A 13,831-nucleotide genomic window follows, 5' to 3' on the forward strand; every position below is an offset into this window, starting at 1 on the left:
CGCTTCTGTCTTGGCTGGTCCCCCTCCCTCCACGACAAGGCAGCCGTCCCATAGACCCTCTCCTCCCTCAGCCGTACCACCCACTTTATGCCATGACGATTAACAGGCATTGTCTTCTAACTTTTCCTAAGAGCCAGGTCAGTTCAATTCTTTGCCTTAAACCAACTTTTCCCTCCCAGCTCTCCCAGTTGTACACATGGACACACTCTCCTGGTCACACAGGGCAGATGCTCCAGAACCTTGGAGAACTTTCCTCCCTGTGTCCTCAAGATTGCCGTTGGCCAGTCCTGGACATCCACTTCTCCAATGTCTCATATACCTGCTGCCTCGTTTCTACTGACACTGCCAATCATGTCAAACAACAGAGAAACAATGACAAAGTGAAGAGACCTCAGACACTCTGCTGAGTCACGTGGCTCACATGTTAGACTGGAGTCGACCGACCTGCATTTCGTGCTGCTGGCATCAGAGGGTCGCTTATATTTCAGAGAATCCAGCACGCTCCCTGTGACCTGTGCAGAACGCACATGGCACAAACCCTGAGCGCTGCCAAACCTTCCCCATCTCACACATTCTCTGGACAAGCTGGGCTGTAGCTGCACCACGCCAAGACATTCCTTCCAGGCAGCTCCAACATCATTCAGGATTCATGGTGACACCTCGCTTTTCCTAGCAACTCCTCTCTCCCGCTCAAAAGAAAAAACTTCAGTGATTCAGTCCACCCACCACCTTCCCCGACATACCGAACCTGACACAGACAGAGTGACGGCTGTAGAAGGGCCGACTGTGAACCAGACGCACTCGCGCTCTCTGCCCGGCACAGCCCAGCGAGGCCCGGGGGCCCCAGTGACGGTTCCACTCTGCCTTCTCACTTCACTGACGGAAGCTCGGATCCTGATAGCCTGCGTCGAAGCCCTCCGTGGCCTCCTCTCCAGAACGCACTGACTGCAGCTGCTCGGCTGACCCTCCAGCACGGGCCGGCACACTCTCCACCTGCCTACGTGGCCACCCGTCTACGCACAAGACGCATGTTGTCCCTCTACACCCTGTGCGCTCACTATTCTCTGAACAAACCCACACTTTCCCATCGCCACGCTGTGACTTTTTTCTAGTCCAGTACCTGTCACTGCTTGTTTTTGTCTCTTTTTCCCACCCCACTGGCCACAGCTTCTTGAGACTGGGACCTGTCCCATGGTCACGGACACAACCCTGAGCCAACACAGCACCTGCCAAGTAGGACACCTAAATACGACCGAATACAGGAAGGCCCCTGTCCTCGGTGTCTAGACAATCAGGGAAGAAAGAGAAGCGGGAACAAATTCAAACCCAGCTCGTTCATTCAGTCTTGTGTTCAGCCTTAATGGGACATCTACGGGGCTCAGGGAACCACGTTAGGTTCTATGAAAAGGACATAAAACTCATGTGCAGATTCTCCCAAATGGCAACTGAAAAGAGTGACACCTCTGGTAATTACTAAACATGGAGAAGGAGAGATCAGATACTCCCCGCAGAGGGTCCGCTGGTAACACACCCAGCACAGCTACTCAGTAACTATTAGCATAAAAGTATCGCTAACGAAAAAGGTGAACTCCAAATAGTATCTGCTAAGACACTTTGTTGCTCTTATTGAACTAAGTGGAATACATGGTTTCCAACAAAACCGCTAATAAAGAAATTTTTAAATTCTCCTCACACAACTAAAATGAACTGTACAAATGTGAGAAACTAGTTTTATCTGTTTTATCAGACAAGATATACACTAAAAAGCAACATGAAAGAAAAACAATGTTAAGCAATTAGTTATATAAATCCATAGAAGTAGGTAAAATTAATGAAATTCATAAGGTATTTTTTAGAAAGTAAAAGACTGCTTCACAAGGGAAAAAATAAGATACTTCACAAATAAGAAAACATATTGCTTGTGCCATTTCCCACACCAAAAAAGAAGAAATGCCTGGGGTTGGCAGGGGAAGGGTAGCTGTTCAAAAGCTTACCAACTAGTCAGGCTTAAGGCAGTCCATAAAATGAGGACTTCAGGGGCTTTCGTCCCTAGCGCTCTGCTGTACAGACACTTGGCCCATCAGGGATCTCCACAGGAGGACTTGGGCGGGGGACACGCATTCTGCACTTTGCAGAGTGACAGTCTTAATACAAAACATATTGTGTTTTCCGTAAGCAGACTGAACTGGAACATGTCATCTCCCAATACAGTCAAATAGATTACACGGAAACCCTCTCTGCCATGTTGTACCAAGTCTGTCCCCCAAGCCGATTACAGTCACATCTTTTCTCCATAGCCCCCAAGGAGCTCAGACTCTGAGAGAAGAGACAGACACAAGTATCCATAACAATGAAGTTAAGCATGACAATGAATATTCACGTTTTCCGGTTTACAATGTGAAGCCACTTCTTTAAATCTTTCCCATCATGCCTCTCGCTCAGCCTTCACTAAGGGAGAAGTCCACTTCTAATCTGGTCTAAGATGCAGGCATGTGAAGCCAGTGAGCAAAACGTGTCCCATTTGAATCCGGGAAAGAAGTCTGGAGAATTAGGATTCTACTTTCACTCGACTAAGGATTTACACACTTAAAGCCAGGAAACACATGGGTGTTTGACTGGCTCCATGCAGCCTGAGAGAACTGGTAATTTGAGAGTAAGCTTCCAGCATAAAGGAGAATCCCAGGGACACTAAATGAATGTTTAATGCTTAATCAGTCTTGACTTTTCCAGATTGTTCTGCATTTGGAGAGTAACGCAAAGCACTGAGAACCTGCAGACTATGGTGAATACTACACACAGCCAACAAGTGTGGGCTCCCCACACCAGACAAGGACATCACAGGGTTCCAGCGGGCCGTGGACACTCGATCGGTTTCTATACTCTAAACAATACCCTGAGGATTACAGCTGCTGTAACAGAAAGCTCAACGATAAAGCGGCCCGAGTCTATCACGCACCAGGCAGGGACGCCGGGATGAGGGCAGCGTGCGCTGTGGGCGTCTCATAACGAATGCCTGTGCGTCTGTGAGGGTTCCCTTTAGGCAGACATTTTCCTTTCTGAGAACTCCCACACTGAGACCCTCACGGACACATCATTTCTCTCTGAAGCAAGAACATAACGTGAGCAGCATTTTAACAGTGCGACATCGCGGTCCTGGTGGCACAACAGGGCTTGACAAGAACTTCACTGACTGCAGCCTGCGACTAACCCTGGGGCCTTAACACCCTGCACCCTCTGCCAGCAGCACAGGGACACACGTCTTACCCACGTCGGTTATGAGGATCGGCTCCTGCAAAGGAATGTCGGGGACCGGCGTGCTGGCCTTGCCCACGCGGACCTTGGCGGGTTTGCGCTGGTGCCTCATCTTTCTCAACTCTGTGTGTTTAAAGTGCGAAGCGATGTGGGTCTTCCTGTGGCCTGAGGTTCGGAACTTCTTGTCACAGTGAGGACAAGCAAAAGGTCTGACTCCTAATAAAAATAAAAGCACAGCATATAATTATTTCGAGGAAATAGATCTCAACAATGAATGCCAACATAAAATTCTAGTATTCTGAGTTGAATATTCAATTTATCTTTTCATGCTTATAATTTTGTGATTATTATAAATGATTTCCCCTTGTTTGCATACAGTTCATGGGGTAAGGCATGTGATAAGAGCATTTGAAGTAAAAAGCTAAAGACATCTACTATGTTCCGGAGAAAGTAAAACCTGGCTCTGCGAGGTACTGGCGGTCCTCCAGGATAGGCGTGTGTAAGACGCAGCTCGCCCCCGGGGAGCTGCTGTCACCACAGGCTGCCCGCAGGCGCGTGCGGGGCCACCAGCCAGCCGTGCGCGGCAAGAGCCCCGCGCAGGCCCCGCCCCGAGGACGGCCACGTGGGGGCCGCTGAGGGGGTGAGGCCGCCAGGCGGCGGTGGGGACAGAGCCGCCGTGCTCTCAGCGCCCGACTCACTCCGCCTTCCCTTTCTGGAGGGCATCGCCTTCAGGTACAGCGCTACTGGTGACCGAGGGCGCAGATTCCAAAGGACACGGAACGGAATCCACTGACCAGCCGTCCCCAACGTGCGGTCGGTGGGGCCGGGAAGCCGCGGGGGCGGGAAGTTACCGCAACCTGCGTGGGCCTGGGGGGCGGAGCGTGCTTGAAACTGCACACCATTCTTTAAAACCGGAGAACTGGGCGTGTGGGGTCTGTGCGTGACATGTCAACGAAGCTGTTACAATAGAGTCGGCGCCCGGACGTGGACGTTTTCGTGCCCGGATACTGACTGTCAAGTATGTGACCGGAGGGGGAGGCGTGAGGCTTGCCCTTCCCGCCTCGCACCACGGTCCCCGCCCGGCGGGGGGGCGGTGTCGCTCACAGGCCATGGGCCTGCCCCGCCACCTGCCGCCCCGGAGGCTCTGCGCCTGTGTCGCCTGTGTCGCCCGTGTGCAGCGCGGAGTGCGCTGGCGACGTGAGCCACGTGGCCCAGCCCGGGACTTCCTTAGGCAGCGGGGCCCCCAGCGCGCAGGCTCAGCGCCCGGCCCCCAGCGCGCAGGCTCAGCGCCCGGCCCCCAGCGCGCAGGCTCAGGGCCCGGCCCCCAGCGCGCAGGCTCAGCGCCCGGCCCCCAGCGCGCAGGCTCAGCGCCCGGCCCCCAGCGCGCAGGCTCAGGGCCCGGCCCCCAGCGCGCAGGCTCAGGGCCCGGCCCCCAGCGCGCAGGCTCAGGGCCCGGCCCCCAGCGCGCAGGCTCAGGGCCCGGCCCCCAGCGCGCAGGCTCAGCGCCCGGCCCCCAGCGCGCAGGCTCAGCGCCCGGCCCCCAGCGCGCAGGGGAGGCGGCACCTGTGTGCAGGCGGACGTGAACTTTGAGGCTGCCCGACGTGGAGAAGCTCTTCATGCAGTGCGGGCACTTGAAGGCCTTGACGCCCGTGTGCGTTTTGATGTGCGCGGTCAGCGTGCTCTTGACCGCGAAGGCCCGGAAGCACTGCGGACACTTGAAAGGCTTCTCGTGCGTGTGGATGCGGATGTGACGCACCAGGTCGCTGGGCTTCCGGAACTCCTTGGCGCAGTAGGGGCACACGTGCCAGCGGACGCCGTTCTCCTCGCGGATGGAGCCTGCGCAGAAGGAAAGCGGGGCTGTCGGGCTCACCTGCACACGCGGGGCCGCCCACGCGGGGCCGCCCACGCGGGACCCGGGTCGGACGGCCGCGCGCCCCCGGCTGTGCGAGCGCACGCTCGGCCGCAGCACGGCGGTCTGAGCAGTGGCGGAAGGACCTGAAACTCCCGTCATCACCGAAATTCCCGGGGACTAGTATCTGAACCTGCAGGAAATCCTCCCAGTCCCACGAGACCTGAGTCAGCCTGTGGGAGAAGAGCTCTAACCGGACCGGGGAGTCCAGCTCAGGCGGCAGACCAAGACTTGGCGGTGCAGACTCCAGTTTAAAACTGAGAAGGTAAATTAAAAACAGGGGTGACTGAATGACTCCAAAATGAACTCCAAGCACAAGAGAAGGAGGAGGAATGAAGTTGCAGTAAGTACTGTTTGAACCTGTCTGATAACACTCACAAAAAAAAAAAAAAAAAAAAAAAAGATGCAAATAATTAGGAAATGGTTAAGTTCTTATGCCACCAAAGGGGATTTACAGATACATAAGGCAAAGGAATACTATAGATGACACAAACAAGTTCACGGTCAAAATAAAAGATCCTTTTATAACTCCCTTATTATGCAACTTTTAATCAGGGTTAAAACTATCCCTATCAGAAAAAAAATCACAAATAGAATTTATGGCAATATAATAAGTAAAATGACTTCTAAAACATTTTTTTAAAAAAACCACATTCAGCATAACTCTTTCTTTAACTGTCTGTCCAGTAAGACTTCACTGGATGTTGTCCATAGGTTCCTGGAACCTGTGACTTTAAGCGAATTACCATAAAACGAAACCAATTTTCACGTAGGCCAATTGATTTAAACAACAGCTAGGTTGCTATGGCATATTTTGGGTCATAAAAGCCTCCCCAAACTCCTAAGGAAAGACCCCAAACACTTCTAACATTAATCACTGAAATAAATGTGAGCTACACAGACGTTTAAGGAAGATGAACAAAAACAAGGAAGGTCATTTTCTAACCCACTTCTCCAGGTCAGGCCGCCAGGCTAGACCCACCCTGGACATCCGCCCTCCACCGCAGCACCACTCACACACACACTCACTGGCTCACGGGGACAACGTGGACAGGCCACTCACATCACCGCACATCTTTGGGACACGGGAGGAACCCAGAGCACCCGGAGAAAACCCTCGCAGACCTGGGGACAACGTGCATACTCCATGCATACAATGGCCCTGGCCAGGTATCGATTTTTTTTTTCTTACTGACTTTATAATGAAATGATGTTACTGGAGAACCTGCTGCACGGACATTTTCAGCAGGAAGAAGGTAATCCCGTCCTTCTCTTTGGTTCCAGTGAATAAGGAATTCTCAGTTTGTAAAGCGGCTCTATAAGGAAAGGAAATGTACTTGCCTGACAGAATGCTCTTTGCAAAACTCACTAGCATGGGGAAAGGGGGTTCAGAAACCGAATGAAAAGCAACAGGAGAAGAATACAAACCAGGAGGAAAAAAAGAGTAGGAAATAAGGGAAGTGGTTTTAAAAGTAAGAGAAAGACATTTAGTTTATGGTGATATTTCTTATATTAAGAGAGTTAAACTTGAGACTGCTTAATCAGTAAAAATTCAGAAAAATGCAACAATCACCTAAAGGTCTCATCATGACAAATCCAGAAAGTAAGGTATATAAAGTTGATAGGGAACTATGACGTCTGTGACCTTTCCTATGACCTAAATTAGTAAATGCTCCTCAAAAATCAGATTTCTTTCCAAACAAAAATGAAATCTATCTGTAATTACGTAAGATAACATAATATAAAACTGTCATCAGGTTCTAATTATTTCTGGGAATGGATGAAACAGATTACAAACTGGCAGCCCTGAAGCCACCTCCAAATCTGGCCTGCGTATGTTTTGTTTGGCCCATGCAGTGACAAAGGAAAAAGTGAACCCAGATTCCGGCCCTTTGAAAAAGGGAAAGATCTGGAAAACCAGACCTGCATTCCCCACAGCAACCTTCCCTGATACTGGGCAACAGCTTTTCCCTTCAAACATACTAACAAATTTAAAAAGAAAAAACATATAATCATTTTTAATACTGAAAGGCTTCTACTGTGTTTCCCCGAAAATAAGACCTTGCTGGACCATCAGCTCTAATGCGTCTTTTGGAACAAAAATTAATATAAGATCCAGTCTTTTTTTACTATAAGATCGGGTCTTATATAATATATAATGTAAGACCAGGTCTTATATATTAATTTTTGCTCCAAAAGACACATTAGAGCTGATTTTCCAGCTAGGTCTTATTTTCGGGGAAACACGGTACTAAAATTCAGCATGTAAAGTATCAAAAAATTGTCTAAAAACAGGAGGAGGTGAATAAAACATCTCAATACACTTGACTTAATAGGCCAGTACGAAAGGCAATCCTGTTGAAGTCAGGAAAAAGTCATTACCACTGCCATTAATTTATAGTATTTAGAGATACTAGCCAATGAAATTAGGTAAGATAGAGATATATAGTACACACTATAAAGGAAAAGGTAAAAATCATTACTACAAATGATATGATTATATAACTAAAACAACTGAAACTTAGAAAGAGGCCCATGTTTTAATACATGAAAATCAATATCCTTCATATCCACAAATACAATTCAGAAGAAAATTTTAAATACTACCAAAATATGAAAAAAAGGAAAGAAAATCTGAATAAATGGAAATGCATAGCCTATTCTTTAGTACAAAGATTGAAAATTATAAAGACCCCAATTCTCCCTGGTTAAATCACTTATATACTGATACCAACAGGACTGTGGTAGAACTAGAGTTGTGGAAGTTCAGCAGATAATTCTAAAATACATGTGAAAAAGTAAATATGTGAAAATAGTCAAAAACACACTTTGAGAAAAGTGCAAGAGAGGGTGAGACTCCCTATTTGTGAGAGCATTATAAAGCTACAACCATTTGGTACCAGAACACTCGGATCAAAAGGCAGGTTAGTGGAGCAGAATCAAATCCCGAAAAGACCGATGTAGGTTTGAGAGTATAATGTGTAATAAAGGTGGCTTTGCACTTCAGTGGGGAGAATATGACCTATTCAATAAACAGTGTTTGGACAGTTGCCTGTCCATCTGGAAACAAAATGCAATTGAGTCAAAGATTCTGTTTAAAATACGGAAGTAGGTAAGAGTTAAATGAAAGGTTTTCCATAACGTAAGTATTGAAGTCTAAGATACTATCGAAGTACAAGCATCGTACTCACTGACCAATTAGCTTTTTATAAAAACAAAGTCTCCCTTTTAACTCAACAGGGCACACAGATAAGGAAAATACACGTGTCACAAACACAGCTCAGAGGCACTACCATCCTCGGATGACCACAGGGCAGTCTAGTGCAAACGGTCCTCTAAACATGAAAAGCTGCTCAACCCAGATCCTTCTCAGGAAACTGAAATGAGAGCTACGAGAGGAAACCCTTTTTAACCTGTCAGAGGATTAAAAAAAAGTCCCAGAGTTTTGGTGAGTCTCTTCCAAAGGCTGTGAACAGACAAAAGCTCCAATAAATGTTGCTGGTCGTAGAGTCGATGTGACTCCATGGAAGGAAATCAACAATGTGCCCCAAATTTGAAAGTCCGTACACAATTTTTTCTTTTGTTATCAAGCACACTGGTGAACCAAATAGTGAGTGAGGTCTGTAGGCCAGATCAATTTGAATGCCCTGATGTTGATGGTTGTACTGGGGTTATGGAAGACGGTGTCCTTGGCCGTAGGAAACGGACACTCACATTTTTAGAGTTTCAGGGTTATTATATCTGCAGGTCACTCTCAGAAAAGTCAGGGAAACTACAGGTAGAGAGAAACCAAATGTAAGAAAATGTTCATACTTGGGGAATCTAGATGAAAGGCATATGACAATTCTTTGTATAGTGTTTGCAACACTTCTTTTAAGCCTGAAATTATTTCAAAATTAAAGCCTTAAAACAATCTTTACAGAGCTTATGCTTTGAAACCTTGGACACTTGCAGAGATATACCCTACAGATACATTTACATGTGCGAAATGACAGCTACAAACATCCCCACGGCAGCACTGTCTATGTTAGCAGGAGATGGCAAATCGTCTGAATACTGTTTATCCCTAAGATGGAATGCTATCCAGGCATTTGGTAAAATTCCGTATCAGATGGAAATAACTCCAACATAACATATACAGTACGCCTCCTATCCTGCTAAAACAACAGGAACATATATGATATGTAGTGTCGCCCATGCAAGTTTAAAAGACCCGTGACGGCGGCTGCCCGGGGAAGGGGTGCGCGGAGCACACGGAGGGCCAAGGGGACTTCTCCCTTCGCACTGGACCTGCTGTCTATCTTGAATTGGGTGGCACAGGCAAGTTTCACTGATTTAAAAATAATTTTTGGATGCATGTATTCCTTAAGCATTTATATCAGGCACCAGTCCACATACTCGCCATGGATTTTCTCATTCAATCCTCTTCCACTTATACTACCATTGCCCCTTTTATAGGTGAGAAAGCTGACATTTTCAAGGTTAACTCACTTGCCCAAAGTCAGATGTCAGTAATGAACAAACCAAGGAGCTTGCTGAATTTGTGTAACTTCTCAGGAAGGTCTGCCACCAAACTCATCAGTTCCAGGAGAGCTAAGCACGCACTCACCGTGTGCCAGGTGCCACTGCAGGCACACACCTTCCCGTGACCGGACCCTGGTGTGCCAATAGAACCACACTTGTGGCAGAGAAGCAGGCGTGATACATACGACAGGCACCCGCACTCGTGCACATGGGCTGCAAAGGCCGCAGGGACCCACCCCACAGGAGGGCACTCAGAAACATGTGCACGCATGACCTGACCCTCTGGTGCACTGAAAGGCAGCCATCTGAGCGCCAGAAGGACCTGGTCTCCGGTACATTTACCAGGCAAACGAAGCAAAAGTCAGGTGTGGAGCTAGTGCCAGAAACTTGAAGCCCCACTGGCCAGTGCTACGTCCGCTGGAAGTCAGCAAGGTGGAGCCTGAGAGGCAGATGGGTGAGAGGATGGGGAAGGCTTCCAGCTGCGGCAGCCCAGACGTGTCATCCTCATTCTGCAGTCAGTTTCCACACGAGAAGGATCCTGTGACACAGGAGTTCTGCTGTCAGAGGTGACATCTTCCCACTTGAACCCAAACACATTCCTTTCATGCTGATGGCTCTCCTGGATCACGGGCTCTGAGGCATTCTAGTGCGACAGTACGGAGTGGAACCAGTAACCTGCTTTCTTCTATACTGATCAAATCTCTCAAAAAACAAAGGTATCCTTCTGTGCAGGAGGTTCTGGATAGAACACAGATGTGTCAGGGTTTTCCCCACGGCGGGGGCTACCAGCCCTTTCTGGGCAGCTGTGAGCAGCTGCTGTAGAAGCCGGAGTGCTGGCAGTCGGCAGAGGAGCCGGCGGAGGCCAGCATCCACAAGGGTTCTCTTCACGTCCACTGCTGGGCAGGCTGCAAATCCTGAGAAGATCTAATGCTAGCACAAGATGAAGAAAGGCAGGCCTCTCGAGCAGATGTGTCAGCCACACTGTCGCACGTGCCAGTGGCACCTGCAAAGCTGTCACCAAGGCAGACGGTGGGCCAGGCGGCTGTTCCCAAGTGACCCTGGACCGCTCCCACACATTCGTACCGGCCCACATGGTCCTCCACAGCAGGACTTCCAGCCTGGGGGTGGCTCTTCTGTTCACCCCATCCGCCAGAGGACGCACGCCCGGACTGTGAAGCTGGGGGCCCCCAGGAGCCCACCACTGTCCCCGCCACACACAGCCACACCCTGCGTTTACAGCAAATGTCCCCACCTCTGCTTCACGCGGTATCTGAAGTGTCGCTCCGACGAGAAGAAAACGACTGGTCTGCTGCTTCAGACAGCACTTACTTTGCTTCTGGCAAAGTCACAGGCTGGGGAAGAGCGAAGTCCAGCAGCACAAGGCTCTGAGAATGTCACTGTCACCAAGGGTGCCCGCAGAAGTGGGAGCAGTCAGGACGCGGGGACGTGAAGCTGGGCTGGAGGGACTTGCGGGTCCGCCAACAGGCACGGCACCTGCGCACGTCTCCAGCCCCCGCAGCACCCAAGGACCTGGCACACGCACACGCAGCACCCTCCCCTGCGTGAACGGCCCCACAAACCGGCCCAGTGTGCTCAGTACCTGCAACGAGAGCACGTGCCCTCCACGCAGGCAGCTCTGGAAACAATCAGAGGTCCTGGCAGGCAGTGCCATGGCCTGATGCTAAGGGGCTTACACGTGACTGACAGGTAGGTCTCTCAGACGGCGAGCCCTGCGGCCTGACCCTGTGCGCCCACGTTGCCTCTGGAACACCTGTGATTTACAAGGAAGCAACTTCTCCGTGCCATCCACACCGGTCTCTTCCACACTGCTTTGAGCTCGTTGCAGTCTATGCACTGGGACTGTGCTGCCTAAATGCAGCTATGGGACAAGAGGCTGCTCTGTGCCGACTCGAACTGTTCTGTAAAATGCTGCTGCGACATACAGCCCAGGTGTCCTGGTACCTTCATTTTTTTTACTTGAAACTTTAAGTGAAGTCCTTTAGAAAGACCATGGGTATGGAAAACAGTGTAGTTTTTAAATTACTGAATATAAAATGCTTAAAATTTTTAATTTTCTTTCATGTGTACAGACACAGTATGAAGGAAATACAATAATTAAAACTAGTTTTTGTCTATAGCAATTACATTCCTATAAATTGTTCCAACACCAATGTGTAGTCTACCAAAGAGAGTGGTCTCATAAATTAACTGCCGGTGTTATACATTTTTTTAATAAAAAGTGAAATTGAAAACAAACATACTGGCCAAGCAAACTCAAAAATGGGTCATAAATAAAAAATAAAGGGAAGAAAAGTGAGACAGAGAGAAATAAAAAAAAAGTAATCTAAAATTCACTAGAATTGCAAAAACGTGCTCAGTACTCTACATATGTATTTAACTTACTCAAGTATTTCAAAATCTTCACAAACCCTATAAGCACAGAACGCCACAGTGAGGCCTGCATAATAAGGCCAACTAGAATCCCGTTTTGAAATCTCCGTGGGATCCTAACACCCACAACGTGGCGGGCGAGCCACTGCTACTGACGCTCCACCAAGTCAGGTCTGGCCTTTTGGGGAAGGGCCTGTCGCTGTAGCCATGTGAGAGCACATGAAAAGGTGTTAGCAGGATGGGTGCAGACAGCAGCAGCGGTAACACGTGTGAAAGGCCTCACTCAGGCTGCGATGGCCACTGTTTAATAGCAGCCAATATTCAGAAACGCAAAGCTGCCCTGTAAGCTGGGAGGCTATCACATGACTAACAAAATATGTGGCAAGAGCCCCTTTTTTCCTCTTGCCCCCCGGACACCAGGAAAAGCCTGATGATAAACCACTTCAATTCCCTCATCCTATCTTCACTTGGGTGGGGGCGGGGGGGCAGACCCAGGGGAAGAGGACAGCAGGACTGCAGTGCTTTGAGGGTTGAGCCAAGGATGTTTCCTAAGTCCTGTTCACAGAGAGAAAAGATGTTCTCCGAAGCGCTAACAGATGACACGTGATCCCATGCTTTGCAACAAGACAGCCCTTGTCTGCACGACACGGGGAGCCAGACCGGCTGTACCCGCTAAGAAAATGTCCTTACAGGGACACTTGCCCAAAAGACAGGAATCTCCCTTATTCAAGAAAGACATAGCAAGGCTGGCTCCATGCAAAGAGCCATGCTGCCCGTGGGGGTCTTCGGAAGTGAACGGGTGTATTCCAGCTGCGCACCCACTGACACGAGACACGGGAGAGTTGAGAAGGGGGAGGGGGCGTTCTTCGGGGCCTGGCCTTAAGTGCCCTCCAGAGTGTGGCAGGAAGACCACGTCCTGGATGCAGCCGGCCCATGGGGCAGCATGGCATTCAGAAGAGGTGGCGAATCCACAGGATTCCTGCTAGAATCAGCAGGAACCAAACTTTACCGTCATGCCAGTTGGCACCAGAAAAGCAGGGCACGAGGACTGGAATGCCTGCGGGGCCAGTCACGGACGCTCCAAGGCCAAGGAACGGAACGCTAAGGGTTTCAGGCTGCGGGGCTGCGCTTCGCAGGGCACCACTGGCAGCACAGGTGGAAAGGCAGGCAGAGACCTCAGGAGGAAGCTGCAGCGGTGCAGCCAAGACGTCTGCACAGGGCGGGACAGGAAGGACTGGAGCACGAGGGTCCAGGGCTGGTAGGAGACGAGGTCCAGGCCTCGGAGGCCCTGGGAGGCAGCAGGAGGAGACTGGCACCGGGAAGAAGTCCGCCCAAGCACAAGGGACTTTACACACTGATCTCGTGGCTTTTAATTTTAAATGCCTAACAAACACTGTTAGGTAGATACTGGCAACGGTCCACAAACATCACCATTAGAAGAAAAAACAAGGCATGTTTCTTCAAAACACGCACTGTGCCCTCCCACATGTCTAAACATGAAAGCACGTGGCAATTACCAGGTAGGAACGGCGACTTCTTCTTGAGGATTTTCTTCTCCTTTCTGTCCAGTTTCTCTGGGCTCTCCTGCCCCGTGTCCTGCTCGGCCTCTGGAGGCCCGGGCGGCTCGCTGGGCACGTCGGCGATGTCTGGCTCCTGACCCGGCATGGAAGTCTTGGCGAGGCTGGCGTCGCTGGGGTGTGCTGCAACTGGAATTGAAGACAGCCCACTGTTTTCTAAGGCTTGCTAAGACAGAAC

The 13,831-nt window shown here is 49.7% G+C and overlaps 1 protein-coding gene across 4 annotated transcripts in view; it reads right to left on the reverse strand.

Annotated features, from left to right (window-relative positions):
* Nucleotides 1–13,831, reverse strand: part of ZNF236 (zinc finger protein 236) — an 88,213-nt gene that overhangs the window by 40,625 nt on the left and 33,757 nt on the right. For 3 of the 4 annotated variants that reach the window (XM_081078697.1, XM_081078699.1, XM_081078696.1), the window contains exons 9-11: nucleotides 13,594–13,819; nucleotides 4,816–5,088; nucleotides 3,265–3,468 (exon numbers count right to left, since the gene is read on the reverse strand). In XM_081078697.1, the coding sequence (XP_080934823.1) occupies nucleotides 3,265–3,468; nucleotides 4,816–5,088; nucleotides 13,594–13,819 (703 nt within the window). The remainder of the gene's footprint in view (nucleotides 1–3,264; nucleotides 3,469–4,815; nucleotides 5,089–13,593; nucleotides 13,820–13,831) is intronic. The other variant, XM_081078698.1, reaches the window with a different exon arrangement.

This window comes from Rhinolophus hipposideros, assembly GCF_964194185.1.
Source record: "Rhinolophus hipposideros genome assembly, chromosome: 17".
Classification (NCBI taxonomy): domain Eukaryota; kingdom Metazoa; phylum Chordata; class Mammalia; order Chiroptera; family Rhinolophidae; genus Rhinolophus; species Rhinolophus hipposideros.